This window comes from Semicossyphus pulcher, unplaced genomic scaffold (assembly GCF_022749685.1).
Source record: "Semicossyphus pulcher isolate SPU_LCO1_2020_fin unplaced genomic scaffold, fSemPul1.0.p SCAF_7, whole genome shotgun sequence".
In the NCBI taxonomy this organism is placed as follows: domain Eukaryota; kingdom Metazoa; phylum Chordata; class Actinopteri; order Labriformes; family Labridae; genus Semicossyphus; species Semicossyphus pulcher.
The window spans coordinates 14,855,206-14,873,448 of record NW_027211748.1 but is presented as its reverse complement, the minus strand read 5'-3'; the positions used below and the strand labels follow the sequence as shown (position 1 = coordinate 14,873,448).

At 40.4% G+C, this 18,243-nt stretch overlaps 1 protein-coding gene across 1 annotated transcript; it reads right to left on the bottom strand.

The window, feature by feature from the left end:
* Positions 1–2,409: 2,409 nt before the first annotated feature.
* On the bottom strand, positions 2,410–16,298 carry tmie (transmembrane inner ear). Its single transcript, XM_069685546.1, has 4 exons — positions 16,188–16,298; positions 11,582–11,699; positions 8,541–8,690; positions 2,410–2,699 (listed from the first exon to the last, which is right to left on the bottom strand). Exons 1-4 carry the CDS (start codon positions 16,296–16,298, stop codon positions 2,410–2,412), a joined length of 669 nt encoding a protein of 222 aa, XP_069541647.1.
* Between the last annotated feature and the right edge of the window lie 1,945 nt (positions 16,299–18,243).

Here is an 18,243-nt window from a genome sequence, read left to right as displayed (position 1 = left end):
ATGTCCTTGTGTTGGTTTATGGAATGTTTGCAATATTTGATCATGTATATAGTCCAAAAGGAAAGTGGTGATTATATGTACAGGTGATGGAGGGCATTCAAACAAGCATTTAATGAAGCATTCCAGGATATATTTTAAACTCTTACTCGTCATTTACCGCATTTAACCTGCATAGTTTGCAGGCTAGGTCACATTACATTTTATACCAAAGAGAAGAGGCATCATATGATGTCAGAGAAAGAGGTTGTTTTGCAGCATTTTGTTGTATTTTTCATTCATGATCTTGTTTACAGTAACCAAAAAGTCTTAAAGTTTAAATCGCCCTCCAAATATTGTAAATGCTTCTGGTATTAAGTGTAGGATAATGCCAGGACAACAGTGTAAACAGATACCAGATACACTAACTACAGTTAATCCTATTTTTTACATCATACAATACTGACCACCGTAAGATTGCAAAGTCTCCTGTTATTGAAGGTTTTTTTTTATTTTTTTTTATGGGTAACTTCACTGACTGCAATATGCTCCCTGTTCCCTGATTCCCAGTTTTGCTCAATCTGATGTTAGATGCATAAATGTGTGCAGTTTAACTCTGTACTGAAAGGTTAAAACATGCTCTGTTCAAATTTTCTTCAGTCTGTCCGTCCAACAGGTTCACAGGAAATCTAAAAAATTAAAAGGCAATTAAATGAATTTAAAGTTATAATCTCGAAGATTTTCATTTTAATAAATGTCTGTTAAGTCACTATCTATTGCCGAATGAGGTAACACAATGGTGATTGAGCCTATGGCCCACTGATGAAAGCCTTTGCATTTGCAATATATAGTATTATTATGGACTGGGTGTCTGTGGTGACATTCGTGGAAAAAATCACAAGCGGCGCCCAGTTAGTGACGCGTTTTCCATCAGCCAGCAGTGGTTGGTCTGCCAGAGAGTGTAGGCGGAGCTAAGCGGCTGCTTTTCCGGTCTCTGCAAGTGTTGTGAGTAAACAGTAATCTACTATGGCTGAACAAACAAAGAAAAGATCGATGACTACAGATACAACTTCAAAAAGAAGTTAAAATCCAAAGTAAAAGAAACAAATTTGACGCTCAGATGAAGCAAACAGTCTAAAAAGGAAAGCGACCGTCAGCGAGGAGTTACAACCAGAGCCAACCGTGGGTGTCACACATGCGACACTATCTGGATATCTGGGAAGTGTGCTCCTGCATTTACTGTTTATCGCCATAGGTGCCGCCAAAGAGAACGACACTGAAATCTTCGAGATTACAACTTTAAACTTCTATTTTAGTTACTTTTGAGCAAATCAGATCTTTACAAACATCCCATACTTTTTCCACTAAACAAATGTCTAAAGGGTAATGCTGGAAATATTTTACATGTTTCTAAATTATCAACAAATCCCTGAAAAAAAACTACGCCAACAATAAACTGACTTTGAGAATCGCCTAGCTTATTCCTCTGTGCCACATACATTGATTATATATTACAAACACACTATGAAGGCACACTGGGGCATCAGTTTGACATTATGCTTTGTAATGATAACTGTAGGCCTTCTAGGTAATCATGATTTAAGTTTTAAAAAAATCGAATCATCCACAAAGCATTCATTTTAGCCAGACAACTACCAACTGTTTCGATGGGTGTATGCACTTTGACCCTTTACAGTTCTGAGAAGTGCATTTAGATTTTTCCATGAACTCACATGTGGCTGCAGGTCACTGTGATGGAGGACTGAGGGCACCTTTGTTAAATGACGTTGCGGGAATTTACTGTCTGTTAAAAATGTAACTTTAAACTGGTCCTTTTTAGCTGGAATTTATTGCATTTAAAATCGGCTGGTTTCAGAGCAAATTAAAAAAGAAACACTTTGAGGAATTAAATTTGAGCACTTTAACGCGCTATAAAACAGTATTTTGTTCTGATTGTATCATGTAAAATGATTGTGTTTTGGAATCACGTGTACAGTAAGGCCAATAATCATAGAGCTAATGTTGTATTTCATTGTTTTCAAATACCTCTCATGGAAGTATAAAATGTGTTGCATTGTCTTTTATTTATCTCGTACCGAAATGTTCTCAGTGCAGTTGACGTTGGTGTTCGTGCTTCAGACGCAGCATGTGGGGAAGTCATCTCACCTTGTCATCACTCTGGTGTGATGAAGGCCCGCTGTAGATATCAGTGTAAACTGTTTCTGGTCTCTAATGTTCATCAGTGAATTGTGAATACGACAATAAATCTAGAAGTTTACTGTACTCTGAGACAAATCATGCTTTTTCTTATAATGTTTCTTTATTTAAATATAACATGATACAAAGTCATTCTAGAAAAAAAACAGCGCACAAAATGCTTGCAGTTAAAATATGAAATAATTATATTCAGTGTGTGTCCATGGAGGGCAGAATTCACTTTTGAGCTTTCTTCGCTCCCCCTTTAGCGCCTCCTTTACCGCCTTTCTCTCCTTTATCTCCTTTGTCTCCCTTCTCGCCAGCTTTCTTCCCTTTTCCTTCACCGGCATCTTTCTTGGCCGCTCCCTTTTCACCTTTTTCACCCTTCTTAGCGTCCTTCTCATCCCCTTTCCCTTCTTTGGCACCCTTGCCCTCTTTCTTGCCCTCCTTGGTCTTCTTCTCTCCTTTCTCGCCATCCACCTTCCCGGAGACTGTTGTCACCTCCTCTTTTTCTTCTACTTTTGCAGCTGCAACACAACCAGAAGACAAACGGTTAAAGGCTTCATGGCAGTATCAGGTATCATCAGGGTCCTGCCTGGAGTGCTAATTGGGAGAGAGAATTTAATCTAACAGAAGGCCGGGCTAAGTAGGTTGTATGTAATGAAAGCACATCTGTTTCTCTGTGTTCTAATAAGCATGGTCTATTTATTCTATAATGGCATTGCTTGAAGTGCTTTGTGGGTGAGATAAGGAGAACAAAAGTTTACTGTCAGCTTTGTATCTGAGACAATGTTTTCCTCATTGATATTCAGGATGCACACAGCTAGCACAGGCAGTGAGGATGACTCCTCATCTATAACTTACTAGACTGGGGTTAGGGAAAGTCACATTTTTTACAGTAGAATATGTCTTTTACCATTAAAAGAAATACAATTTTCAGAAATAAGGTGAATGAAAAGATTGTGACAATCTAATATCTTTATTGTAAACATGAAGCTAGCTAGCAGCCTGTTAGCTTAGTGTAGCCTAGCCTAGCGTAAAGACTGAAAAAGGGGAATGCTAACTGTGAAATTAGCTCCATCCAAAGGTAACAAAATCCATGAAACATCACTTCTGAAGCTCATTTACTTTAACATTATACCCTATTTTGTTTAAATACTCCAAAAGTAAATGTGTTGAAAGTTGAAAATAGAGAATTGACGATATAACAAATTAGGTGGAAGAAACATTGAATTCCCTGTGAAACAGCTACTTGTTTTTTTACACTGAGGTTTTTCCCAATCATTAAATGAAAAAAAAATCCCATTCTTTTGTAGAGCTTTTCAGATGTAGGTAGGTGGATTTAAGTGCCTTTCTGACAGGGCCAGGCTAGCCGTTTCCCCCTGTTTCCAGTCTTTATGCTTATCAGCTGTGGTTGCTTCATATTTAACAGAGAGAGAGGAGAGTTGTGTGGATCCTGTTGCCTGATATTGGGACGAAACAAAGCATTTCCCCAAAATATCAAAAAGGATGCATGAAAAGCTTTTAAACATGAAATGTAATGTCTTTGAGAAGAAAAGTTTCTGATGTTACAGGCATTTTTAATTTGAGCCTACAGTTTTGTCTTTCAGTTGAAAGATAAACTCCTAAAATAAAGCTGACGCCAACACAACCCCAAAAAGACATGCAGGCTCAGGAGAGAGTTTACACATTACACCTGATGTGATATAGATCAACAAGAAGCATAGTGTAATTTTACACTTCAGCAACTATTGTTTAAATGCTGTGAAAATTGCTCAAAGGACAGATTTGTGTTGAAGCCAAACGGAGCGTCATTGCTCCTCTTTTTGTACATTTTCCAAATAGCAACGCATTTAGCAACATTTGCTTTACAAATGCTGCAGTGACACTGGATACACAAACGCAGGTCAAGAAACCCAACAACAAACGCACACCAGATGTCAAATGTTGCCTGAGGGGGTTAAAGTAAACCTGAAATTATTTTGGTCCTGTGTTTTACAGTGTAAGCCAACTTAAAATAATCATCCAACCATCAGAATGTTTCTGTATGGATTTCTTGGTGTTTTCACAGAAAAAACAGTTTTCTTCTTTTATCCTTGTTCATTTCTTCTGCAGTCATGGCAATTTTCTGACATCTCTCAGTCTCTGTTTTTGACAAAACCTGGAGAGATGACTCATCACTACAAGAGCTGAAAGCTTGCATGAGTTTCTGAAGGCTAAAAAAAGAGCTCAAATTGTGCGTCAGAATTTGAAACTGTCTTACACTTGGGCATTGTTCTAATTTTGGTTAAAGTTGGAGCGCTGGGATCTTTTCTGTCCTAGTTTTTTAACAAACTCAATATAGCAGTTGAATCTTTTGGTTAAAAAGGCTTGAACCTCACCTCACCACCTGTGTTAGCGTAGCTCAGCAAAAAGACTGGATACAGGAAACTGCTAACCTAGCTAACAAAATCTACCAATCAGCACCTCTAAAGCTCTCTTATTACCCCATTATACACTTGTTTGTTTAATTCTTACAAAAGCCAGTGTTCAGTTTGAGTGACAACAAAACTTCCCAAAGTAACAGCTCCTGCTTGAAGAAATAGTGAAGCACATGAACCAGCCAGAAATACGGCAAACGAAGATTGTTATGTGAACATTTCTGTTGTATAAAGCTAGCTAGCCATCTGTTAGCTTAATGTTGCTTAGTGTAAAGATTGAAAAAGGTAATGCTAACTGTGAAACTAGCTCCATCCAAAGGTACCATAATCCAACAACCAGTACTTCTTAAGCTCACTTAAAATTACATTGTACACTAATTTGTTTATTTCTTACAGAAGCCAATGTGTAAAACGGAGAAGTTGAGAGCAGAGACATCACAATAAAGACATAACTCCTTAAAGTAACTGCTCCCGGTCGAAGAAATAGCACATAAACCTGTCAGAAAAATGTCTAACCAAGAGTGTTATGTGAACATCTCTATTGTAAATATAAAGCTAGCTAGCCACCTGTTAGCTTAATGCTGCGTAGTGTAAAGACTTAAAAAAAATTAACGCTAACTTTAAAGCTAGCTGCATCCAAAGGTAACAAAATCCACCAACAACTTCATACACTCACTTACATCGTCATTATACGCTAATTTGTTTACTTCTTACAAAAGGCAATGTGTAAAAGGACAAGTTGAAAGCAGAGACATCAAAGTTATGATACAACTTCACAAAGTAACTGCTCAAGTCGATGAAATAGTGAAGCATATAAACAGCAGTAGTCAGAAATACGTTGAACGAAAAGTTAGCTTCTAGCTAGCTGCCTGTTAGCTTAATGTTGCTAACTGTAAGACTGTAAAAGGTAATATTAACTGTGAAGCTGACTCCATCCAAAGGTAACAAAATCCACCATCGAGTAGCCTACTTCTTAAACTCACTTGCAACCAGATTATACACTATTTGTTTAATACTTACAAAAGTCTGTATGTAAAAAGGACAAGTTGAAAGCAGAGACATCACAGTGAAGACATAAATTCACAAATTGCTCCCGGCCAAATAGATAGTGCGGTACTGAAACCCCTGTGAACCTACAATTTGTGTTTCTTAACCACCAAATGTCATAAATGCAGCTGGTACATTGTGACATAAAAAATATCATGGGGCAATATTGTCAGAACTGTAAATGTGATATCAGTTGTGATGTTTTAGAGGAACAGAGAAAAACCTGTAACACGACCAAATTCCTTTTCGCAAGTCGGTCATTCAACCGTCAGCTCGCTGTGACCCTTAAATGACCTTTCCCTCGCTGCCCAGTCTGTGGGGACAGCTGTGTGAGAGACTTGTTTGAGTTAGGTTACAACAGCTGGGCAACTCCTTCATTTTCAGCTTCCTGGTATGACTCACCTTGTACAATAGAAGAAAGTACGTCTGAGAAAAATTATGTCAGATAAGGAGGGACTGATTCACAACTCCGTCTCTTCGGTTCAGGTATTCTATTCAGTGTGTGCGTGTGAGCTTGTAAGGGAGAAGAAGAGAAAAGGGATGGTGGATAAACACGACTCTCCTTTATGTGTTCCTTTAGTGTTTCTCTTTCCATGTATTAATGCTGTCTCAGATGCTTTGTGTGAATGGTGGCGCATAGACATTCTTACAGATGTCTTTATGGTGCAAAAACTTTTATATTTAAGACTTACAAAGGGTTTAGGGTCCATCACATTATCATAGTTTCTCCCTGAGTTACTTTTTTTTTTATCCTTGAATGCACCGAACCTTATTGAACTCCCTTGAACCTCATTTGTTCTAAAGTTGTGTTTGATGTTCTTTGTACTTAATGCTCAATGCATAACTGAGCCCTCATTCTAAAGAGGAAACTTTCAGATGTTTTTCTACTTGAAATTCAAAAACTACATTCACTCTATTTTCGCTGTATTTGTTCTATCGAGTATTGCTGCATTATTCATCTCAGTGTACCCTAATTAGGCATGATGTAATCACTGCAGAAAAGCATCCATTTGCATATTTGCTTCCACATTAATGTTGCCGTCCTCCTTATTTAATCTAAAAGTAAACATTACAGCACGGTTTGTTTGGAGTTCACGGTTGACATCAGCTAATAAATATGTGTTCATAACTCTTTATGGAGGCTGCAGCCCCTTCAGACCCTCTCAAAGCCACATGCAGGATTCTCCACGTAGTCACGGAAGAGCATCTAAACCAGTGCATATGAGATCAGCTCTCTGTGGGGACACTGGAGAATGAGGAATGATATGCTCTCGCCTCAGCAGGATTACCACATGATATTAATTGACACAGTTATCATGCAAGAGCAAAAACTCTTATAATTAATTACACAATAACCAATGGATGCATTTGTGCACACAGATGCATAATGTAGCATGTAGAGGAACAGGACGAGACAGATGTCAGTCCCTATTCGTCACATCTGTTAACCTGAAAAGGCCACAGCCAAGCAGCAGGGATGGCGAAGACGCACACAAGGCAACACAGAGAGAAAGAGAAGTAAAAACCAGAACATTCAATAACACATGAGACATATGTCGTTGACATGAAAGATCAGGTTTAATTAGCACTTGCAGGACAAGGTGTAAAGGATTTGGTTTAGGTAGGAAACACACAGCTGGGGTAACAGATGTCGACAGAACACAAACAAGCAGGCAAAATTGCATTTTTTTCGTCTCATAATTTCTCAAATTCTCAGACTCTTAAGCTCTTAATAATTTCATGCAATTCGCCAAAAGCGAAAAACTTGGATTTATAATAAAAAACACCTCGGCCTTGAAAGATAAAAGAGCTTTAAAAAATACAAAAACTGTTGGAAAATTCAAACGACTTTATTTTAATTTCTCTGACTCTACTTTTCTGAAGTGAAAGCATTTAAATGAGCGGTACATTTTCACACACTCCTACATCGCTCTGCGCTCCGTTTGCAAACACAGAATTAAAGGACTACCAGATGGACTGATGGCAGGTTGTCTGGTTGTACGATGCACTAACAGAACCTTTAGAGTGGCTCCAAATGTGTACATCATGTTTTTATAAAATGACATAGCGAAGAGGAGCGTCTGAAAGAAGATAAGCGCTGACGAGAAGGGAAAAAAAGAGATCATCCGGTGTCTGACAAAGTGAGCGAGCTGGGTTGCTCCTCGCTGACCCTAACTACGGAGAGCTGGCTGTTATTAGCACTTTGGACCTGCTCAGAGACTGTCTGCACTGCAGGAGCGTCTGGAGTAGCTGGAGGGAAAAGAAGGGAAGGAAGAAAAGAAGAGGAAAGAGGAGGAAATTTAGTCAAACACGACTCAAACAAAGCGGAAGAATTGAAACAAGTGCAGCATGCTTTGAGAGGTGAAAAGAAGAGGAACTGTAAGACAATAAAAGCTTCACTAAGATGTTTTTGCTGTCTTCTTAGCCATGATCAGGAAGTGTTACTATAAAAGCAGTCTTTTAAGACCCTGTAGATTTGAAAAATGTCCAAAAACCCACTAAGATGGGTTTGAAATGTATTTTGCCTTTCATTCTATCTTTTCTCAACTGTAGCTCTCCATCCACAAAGAGCTGCACTCTCCACGGATAATTCCCCTGTCCCTCAGATCTCACAGAAAAGCTTTTGTGTAAACCAATGATTGGTCTACGGGGGCATAACATACTCTGCATAATTTATTGATGTCAAAGGACTTCAAAATATAAAAGTTCAAAAATGTATCTCCCTTTTTCTCTTCTGAGCTTGGCCTGTGCGGCTTCAAACAGACTGCTTAAAGACACGATGGCACCAACGACAACCAACAAGCAGAGCCATCAGATTTTCAGCTGGTATTTGTTTATTTTTAATAAATAATTTAATAAAGTTGTAATAGTATTAGAAAGATAGAGTGGAGGGGCACTTACATCCTGGGATCTCAGTCAGCTCATTCAGAGGCGGCACCGTCTCTAATGTGTTGGCGTATTTTTTGGCGGCCAGTCTCTGCGCGTGCCGAGCCTCGATTTCCTTTTTGGTTCTCGGGATTCGACATTTGAAGATACAACACAGAGTGATGACTGAAAGAGAGGAGAAAACAGGGAACAAATAAGTTTACTTGAAAAGCATGTTAACGATTGCACGATTACACGACTAGGATTGTTTTACTGTATGGTCATAAAGTCTCATCTGCCCAAAATACAATCTCTTACCTGTACTGGTATCCAGTCCACAGTTAGGTTTAATTTAGCCAGTTGTTACTCATAACATCGAGAAACTACATTTGAAAAATTCCACAGCAGAGGACCTGTTATTAAGAGTCTTAATGCACATGCAGAGGTTAATATTTATAATAGTTCTGTGCCTGTCTGATGATAAGCTGCTCATAAACTGTTCTCATAACTTAGGACAGTCATTCACTTTCTGAAAGAAGAAACTGCTGACATCTGGGCCTGTGATTTATCTTGAGTAACAAATACATTGTTTATAACAGAGATTGATTGTGGATTTTTTTTTTTGCTATCCCAGCTGTGTGGCTCTAGAGATGGAAATGCCATGACATTTTCCTGACTGCTCCCCCAATGAATTAATTTCAGTAACTTGACCGGACTTTTAACGAGCACCATCATTAGCTCAAAATTGTGGTGATTGCAACATGTTTTGGATTTCATTTAGTTGGTTTCTTGGAATATTGTTTTCTTGTGTGGAGTCTCTCTTTCTCCTCACAGAGATTGGGCGGCTCCCTCCTGCACTGGCTCCACCTGCACCTTCACACCTGCACCTCATCACTGCAATCACCACCTGCACTTAAGCCCTGCTGTGAGGTTTCTCTGGTGCAAAGTATTCCCGCTTCAGAAGTGGTATTTTTTGCCAGCTCTCTCTTGAGCGTTTTGCACAGTCGCATTATTGAGCCTTTCAGCTTTTTGTGTATTTTTCCTGTGCCTAATTTTTCTTGTCCTCCTTTTCTTCCAGTGCCTCCACGAGCCCCAGAGCTACCGCCCTATCTCTGCCACGCTGCCACACTCTCTCACTGGATTCCTTCACCAGCCACCGCCTCAAGCCCTCACGTCTCAGGCCTTCCCCCCTCCTTGGATTCCCCTCTCCTCTCCCATTTCCCCCTTCAATAAATTCTCTAAACTGCTCCATCTGCCTTCGGTTGCTGCTTTTGGGTCCAAGCTTAAAAACCTGTTTTTTTCAAACCGTAACAAAAATCTTAATTTGTCCAGTTCTGGCATTATCATAGCAAATGTCCTCATCATCATCCTCGGCTTAAAGGAGCAATTTGCCAATGGAAAAAGCAACTTTCAGTCAAAGCTGGCGTATTCGGTAATCGATAGAAGCAATAATATATATTTGAAATTGGTGCCATAGCTGTGGAGAAAGTTGTACAAACAGCTCGTGGTTTTGCCCATTCTACATTCCTACAACACCCAGCATGCATTGCACCCCTCCCTCTGAAAGGAACAGCCCAGTAAGAGACGCTGGTTTGAAATACTACCGTTTTCGCTGAACAGAATCCGAAGTACGACTATATATAATATATATAATGTACATATATCGTGTAAAAAATCCACTGTTATATATAATATAACAGTGGATCGTGTAAAAAATCTTGGGGTCCGCAGTCTACATTTCAAACCTGACGATTTTGAACGAGACATGACATTGGAGGCCGGCGTCCTAGATTTAGGAAGTGTAGTTTAGCGAGCTCCCTGGCCTCTGCCAGAAGACGTGTTTTACGTAGTCTGGCGGAGGTTTTTTCAGGGACCCTTGGAGAAGCAGATAGCGTCCTCCAAAGGCACAGAGTGTTTTCTACCATAATGGCATTCGCTCCCCATAAGACCTTAATAGAACTGAGATTGAAAATCGGCGAACTGGCCCTTTAACCTCTGTATGCTTCTGTGTGTATAATAGTTACTTCTAACATTCCGTACTATTATTATGAGCTTTTAAAAACATCATACCTGCTAAACATTAGCATGTTAGCATTGTCATTGTGAGCATGTTAGCGAGCTTGTTTTAGAATCTAGCTAAAAGCAAAGATGCAGACTCTAATGACACAAACTGTCATGAGTTTCTAGTTTAGGTCTGGTCTTGTATTTCAGTGTTCAGTTATTATTGTGTTACATTGTCACTTTGTCTATTGTCATGAGTTTTCATCGTTTAGTTTTGCATTTAGTTCATTCTGTGTTCTTGCCAGTAGTTAGTCTTGATTGTTTTCACCTGCCCCTTGATTGTCTCACCTGTGTCTGATTAGCCTCACCTCCTAGGTTAATTTAGTCTTTGTGCTCCCCTGTCTCAGTGCTGGTTCATTGTCTTTGTTGTGTTACATGAAGCAGTAAAGCATAAAGAAACTATCCCTTCTTTTTGTCTTCACTTGTGGCTTAAGTAGCTCAGCAAAAGTTCAGATGATGGCCATATCATGAAAGAATAAAGGCGAGCATATTTATGACACTTGTCTTCATTTAGACAGAAATGCAATAGAAACCATAGACTAATCAGAATGGTTTGAATAGCTTGCTTCCTTTACAACTGAGGTTTGTTGCCTTCACAGGTTTTTACTTCTGCTTGAATACGCGCATGCAAGCAAACAAACTAATCTGTGTTGGGCTTTTCTACTTACTTTGATTATCTGACCCTTTAAAAAAAGATTAGGCCAAACAGCCTCCTGTGTGTCGTAGGTACACCATGTGCCTAGATAATGTTTATGCCCTGTGGCTGAAAAACAACCTTTGTACTTTGGCCCAAGATTTGCCATCTCGTCTAAACAAACATTAGTGAAGTGATCCCTCTCTTTCCTGTCACAATTTGACTTTCATTTCCACTAATCACCCTGCCCTGATAATAACTCTGCAGACGCACAATTGCACGCTCGAATATCAATGACCTGCACTTATTTCTCAAGATAGCCCTCTATTTCAAGAACTGTTTGTGAAGGGGACAACAAAGTGACAACATGAGAGATACTGACCAACTGCTAAAACAAACACGGAGAAGATCCCGATGACCTGCCACAGCCGCAGCCCCCAAAAAACCACGGTCTCTGAGGTGACGGGGTCCGGCTTCTTTGGGGGATCTGTGGGTAAAAGCTGTGGAAATAAAAGGGACAACATGGATTCGATAAGTACCTGCAGACCAAAAATAAACCACTGTGTGTCTCAGAAGAGGGAGCACATCTCAAGGAGTAAACAAACTATTTATACATGTCAGGTGCAGCATCGTCATTACGCACAGTTTCCTGTGTGATATGTTCATCTTTGGGCAACGCTGTGTGTCCGTGAAGTAATTGGCTTTAAGATTTTAAAGTCACTTCTCCATCTTTCTGACGTTAAGTAAAAATGAATAAATGATAAACTCTTTTTGAGTGTAATGAGTTATTCACTGACAAGTCCTCTAAAGGGTACAGATCCCATCATTTAACAGAAATGATAAAATATCAGACAACTCTCAGGGCAGCTTCATACAGCCGAACATTTCAGTCCGACCTTTGGGAGGGTCAATCTATGATGTCATCATTTGTAGTTTTTATCATTGTTTACACAACAGCTCTATACCTGTTGATTGTCTTTTTGACTTGATTTTTTTTATTCATTCCTCCTTTACTTTGTACAAGTTGTATTTGGCGGTATGGTTCTGTTCTGGGACCCCCTGCTCTTCCACGCGCTTGTGTGGAAAGCCCGAGGCAGGTAGAGAACACCTCCCTGCCCTTCATGAGCGCCCTCCTGCTATAGCAGGGAGCACAGCGGCAAAGACCCCGAACAGAACTGCATGAAAGACAATTATTTATTTCGGACACAGTATGATAGGAGGAGCTGGGGTGGAGGTGGGTTGCAAATCAGCCAGCAGAGGAAGCAGCAAAGGAAGCTGGGCTAGAGTTTAAATAGAGCGCTCTGAATGTAATTTTCCGATAGAAAGTATAGGGGAAGTCAGCTGAGCCATCAGTTGATTGAGGATTAGCTTGGCTTGCTGTTGAGAGCTAATATAGAGCTTGATGTCGTGGCCTGCCTGAACTAACGCTATGCTTGATATCTATATTGTTTTTTACTGTATTTTTAGTCATGCAAAAATGTTCTCAACCTTTGGCCATTTTAGTTCTTATTTTCAGTCTGTGTTTTCATTTTTGCTGTAATAGGTGTAACAATAACAGCATTTTCAAATTCAAAGTTACAAAGAGCTTCACAGGGGCAGCAAAATAAAACAACCAAATCACAAATGAAAGCCATAACTAAGATAATATGAGACAGAAAGTTCATTAAGCCGCAGCGCTAACCACTGCCGCCTCACTGCTAGGAGGTTCTTAGTTTGAATCCGGGGACATCGGTGACTCTAAAATGGCCCGTGGGCGTGAGCATGAGAGGATGTCTGCCTCTATGTGTCAGCTCTGTGATTGACTGGTGATCAGTCTAGGGTGTAACCCGCCTCTCGCCCAATGACAGCTGTGATTGGTACCAGCCCCCCAATGAGCCTGAACAGGATAATGGATGGATGGCAAATTAATTAGAATATTTATTTTATATTCAAGTAAAGTCAGGAAAGGCTCTCAGATGAAAATATGTGTTAAGAAGGGGAGTTAAGTTTAATTATCAGTAATGCTGCGCTCACATGGATTCAGGCAGACGGTAGACGGCAGATGGACTACACCTTTTGCACGGCAAGGGAAAAGTGAACAAACACTCCGACGGAATGGCAGGACGAGATGTTGCTATGGTGATGTTAAATACTATAATCGATACATTTACTTTGTGCATCCAAAACGGACATTGAAAGAAGAACTGCACTTGGTGTATCCCTTGTTTATCTGCGTCTGAAAAAGAGAGAACAAAAACAAAAGCGCATATGGTGATATAAAAATGATATGCTTGTTGTTGTGCAGATCGCCCTTTTTTTCTTGTTGCGATAGGGAGGCACGTCACATCTGGTTGTAAATTCCGTTGCGGAGGACGCGACAAGTTAAAACGACTTTAACTTTGCAGGGCAATGCCGTCTACCGTTACAGTTGCCGCCGATCCCTGCCGGCCTCACCACATTTTACCATCCTGCTCTCATCCACTAAAATGACTTCCCAGCTAGTAGGGAACGTTCCCATAACACTGGCTAACATTACCTACAAGTTCTAATTACCTCTGAAAGAAAACATTTTTAATCTAATATTCAAATAACGTTTTTAAGGATGTTTATCATTTCAAATAACGTTAAAACTTAAACTAAGACAAAACGTTTTAACTGCAACATTCTGAAGATATTTTCAAGATGTTATGGAGGCCCGGGATGACAGAACGCCTTTTATAAAACATTTGCTCAATGTTAGCGCTCCTATGTCAACTATAATGTAAGCAATAAATGAAGCGTAAATGAGAGATATACTGTGAGAAAACAACACAGGAAGGGAAAAGATTCTAAAGCATTGGCACAATGTTAAAAAATAACAACAACAAATGGCCCTTGTGAAAAAGTTTTAGCATTACTTAGGCAGCTGCTAAGAAAACAAACACCTGCATTACCCTTGTGTTTCTGTGGATCTGATTCAGCCTAAACACTCCCTCACTTAACTCCAACAAGTGCTGTGAAAATGAATGGCATGAGACCATACACCGGATTTCCATCAAACTTTCACAATGCTCTCAGATGTCTTAACTCTCTCCAGCCCAAATTTCAGTCAATAGCAACAAAAACAAACACTCCTCACATTTCCGCACATTTCCCTCTAGAGCGGAGGATTGGGGAACAATGAGCATTAAAGCTGTGTTTGTGCGTTTGTGTTAGATCAATAGTCGGATCACTTTTCCGGAGCCGGCAGAGCATCAGCTCGCTGATAAAAAAATCACTACCAGGATTTCTCCTTGTCTACTGTATATCGACCATTTGATTGAATGATATGAGGTTGTCTTGGAAACTCTATACCTGGGTCCCTACAGCAACAAGCAAAGGATGAGAAAATTGATACTTATTAGATTTGCTGCCTTTAGTAATAACAGCATTATGTGGTGAAGTAGAAAAAAACGGTGTAAGGATGAGCTGAGACGGGAAGGTAGGCCTGAGGCTGTTGGAAGGTTAAAACAAGGAAATGAATGAGTGACATTTGATACAAAGAAAGTAGAACACTTTAAAAAGTTTATGATGAGAGTGAAGGATATCATTTAGTAGTAACAAGAGAAGTTAGCAAACCTGTTGCTTTTGTCCTAAAAGCCAAACATGACTGTATGTGATGCTTTCAGGGCCTTAATTAAGCGTTCGTCTTCTGAGCGCGCCACATAAGGGAACAAACTTTAACGAGGATGCTGCAAATAATCCGGTGTGGATGAGTTACGCTCATGTTTGTGCGACTCCCGCGGAAGGATTAGCCTCGATATAGATTCTGCTCTTAGATAATTCCCATTTTTGCCTCAAGAGTGATTACGTGACGCTGACTCGCTTCCTCTTGAGGACCTTTTCATGTGGCGGGATTAGTGGCTATAAGCCTCAAGTTTTCAGTTGGTGTATTAAACAACAAACTCTGACGCAAAGTGACCTCAAACTACCTCCAGTTACTCATTAGATAACCACAGTTATTATAGATTTCAGTTTATTGGACGGTTGGTAGGCTAAGTTCATTGAACTTACAAGTCTTTTATCTGTCTTAAGTAACTGTTCTGTTTGTCTAAGGAAGAAATCAATCACGACTAATGGAGGATTAACATCTAAACATAGAAAACACAAACATTGATTAAGCTACTCGACATGTTATAGTATACAAACGTATGCAATGTCAAGGACACGTTACACGCACCACATGAAAGTAAATCACGCATGCACTCATTGTGTGACACCTGCGTGGGCCCACACTATTGATCATGACTTCAGTATGAACCCATTCAAACATTAGATAAGTCATTAAGCTTCTTCAGCACCAAAGGGAGCCTTCTGTCATCTCCTTTTCAAAGCTCTGAATGCGTCATACAAGCAGTCAGATGGAGGCTGTGTCTAGAAGTTTCTCTGACCTTTTATAACACGTGTTATACACATGTTAGAGACATGTATGACTCATGCAAAAGCACACACTCTTCTGTTGTCTCCTTATGACTATAATCCATGTGATTATTCATAATCCAGTTATAATGAGTGTTCAACATGCAATTATTCTACAGTCATGCCTAGACTTTTATAAGGTATTTTATTCAGTTTTCCGTTTCAAAGTGAGTAAATTGCCTTCTTATAAGAAGCTGGATTATTTTATTAACTTGCTTTTTATAAAACATAATGTATTATAGCTTCTCTTGTAGTCCTAGTTGTCTTTTAAACTGCAATGTGACCCTCAAAAGCACAAAAACAACTTGTCACACCAGGACTCGTCACATTCATCCTCCATGTAAACAGAGGCTGGGGAATCCATGATGTAAGACCATAATATGTATCAGGTTTCAGCACATGTTCACTCACTCCTCATCAAGTTAGACAAGCATCAAACACTGGCAGCCAAACAATAAGTATCAAATCAACTACCTTGTAAAAAGCAGAGCACCTGAACCCGTCTCACAGACACCTTCAGGATCACCCTGAGGGAGACCTGTGGAGGACACGGTGATGCATCCGGCTCTTACCTCAGGATCCGGGACCTGGGAGAACACGGAGGACAAGCACTGAGACAGCAGCACTGCTCCCCAGCCCCGCAGCGGGAGCTGAGGTGGACACACAGGCTGATCCCCAACCATCTCTGCTCCTCTTTCTCCCTGCAGCCACCCTGCCCCCTCTCCTCTCCTCTCCCTCTTCCTCTCTTCTTCTGCCTCTCTGTCTGCCCGCCCGCCTGCCTGCACTGGCGCCGTTTACAGGGCAGGACCACAATGGCCCTGGGTGATTAATGGTTACAATGGTGCTGACGGCTTCCTCCCATCCACAGTTGTCTGCTGATATTCTCCTCTATATCTATTTCTCTTTCCCACTGCAGGAACCCAAAGACACACAGCGGCGGTCCCCACTGCAGGCAGCTGAAAACTGCCTCACTACAATGGAGGGAGCCAGCCCTGCAGTTAGGGTACATTAATTAATTAATAGACCTGGTGTGGTTTACAGCCGGCTCATCCTGCTAGGGACGGGCAGTTAGCACAGTGTGGGGGGATGGGCAGCACAGTTAACTATGAGGTCGGCCTGCGCAGGGCAGTGAAGCAAATGGCCGTGAGCGTCATCATATTTATCGCCTCAGAATGCAGCGAGTAAAAACCCTCCCAGCATCGCATCTTCAGTGTTGTGAAATGAGAGCCAATATGTTGTGGACTCGAAGGCTTAAATATTCACCCGCCTGAGGCTGTATATCAAAGTGTTTGCCTGCTTTTTATTTGTGTATAGTATATAGCTGCTCTAATCTACGGGATCCGCCTCTATGATGTGTTCGATTCAAGCGGTGAGAAACCTGTTCTGTTAGCATCAGGGAGACAAACCACAATGGAAGAATTACTTGTTTATAAGTTACAAAAAAGTACAATACAGTTGCCTGTAGTTACATATCCATCATATACGGAGCAACATAAATTGGAGTTATGGACCCACTGGTTTGCGAGAGGTCGAGCCCCCATTCGTCACAGCAAAGCTCAAGGCTGGACAAAGAAGGGGAGACCACATGAGTTAAACTTAACATTAAGTTGAGTTGATTTGAGTTAACTAAAGATAACAAAACCAAACAGGGGTAAACTAGGGGAGAGAGGAAGATTGACTGATCGGCTTTATATGGCAAGCAGCAATGCCAGGTGAGCCAAATGTCCTGATGACCTGACTCCACCCACCAAGCCTTCGAATGGTGACGCTTGTTACCAAAGGGTCGACACACCCTTTAATACTTTGACTGTTTGGTAAATACGCTCAGAGCAGTGGTTCTCAACAGGTCTAGCCTCAGGACCCGTCACCAACTGCTTAGTGACAAATCGCGACCCAAATTTTTGATAATGTTCAACCTTTATTTAATAAAAAATGGGTGAGATGGTGACCTGACCAGCAGGTAACAACAAATATTCCCTCTACAAGTCATTCAATTAGCCACCTTTTTCCCAACAGATATAAACTAAAAAAGTGCAAAATAAATGCAACTACTGCCGGGCTCATCAAGTTACAAGAATGTAAATGTAACCGCTGGGATTACCCAATCAGAGGATACATGGAGTGTGAATAAACTACACTTCTACTGCACGCATGTCAAAGGAAACCCATGTCCTACTCTAATCCATAACTACCTGGAGTCTTTGGTGGCTGTCGGCCACCGCTCAGGGCCAAGAAATAGTCCGGTACATAACCATCTGTAAAACTACTTTTACACATTGTTATTTGTACACATTGATCAACACAACATATGATAGATTATTTAGGTTCTGTTACTTTTGGACAGAGCTAAGCTAGCTGTTTCATGTTTTGATGCTAAGCTAAGCTAAGCTAAGCATCTCCTGTCTGTGGCCTTAACGGACTTACACAAGAGTAGTATTGATCTACTCATCTCACTCCCAGAACGTTGTTACTTTCCACCATTTGACGTTTAAAGTGATTATTTCTGTCTTGAACTGGTTTGTACCATAACGTTACTGTTATTAATGTAATTTGTATTATTAACTTCTACTGTCACATAACAGCCAGACATAATACTTCACTGGTTGCATAAAGAGGGACTTATGCACC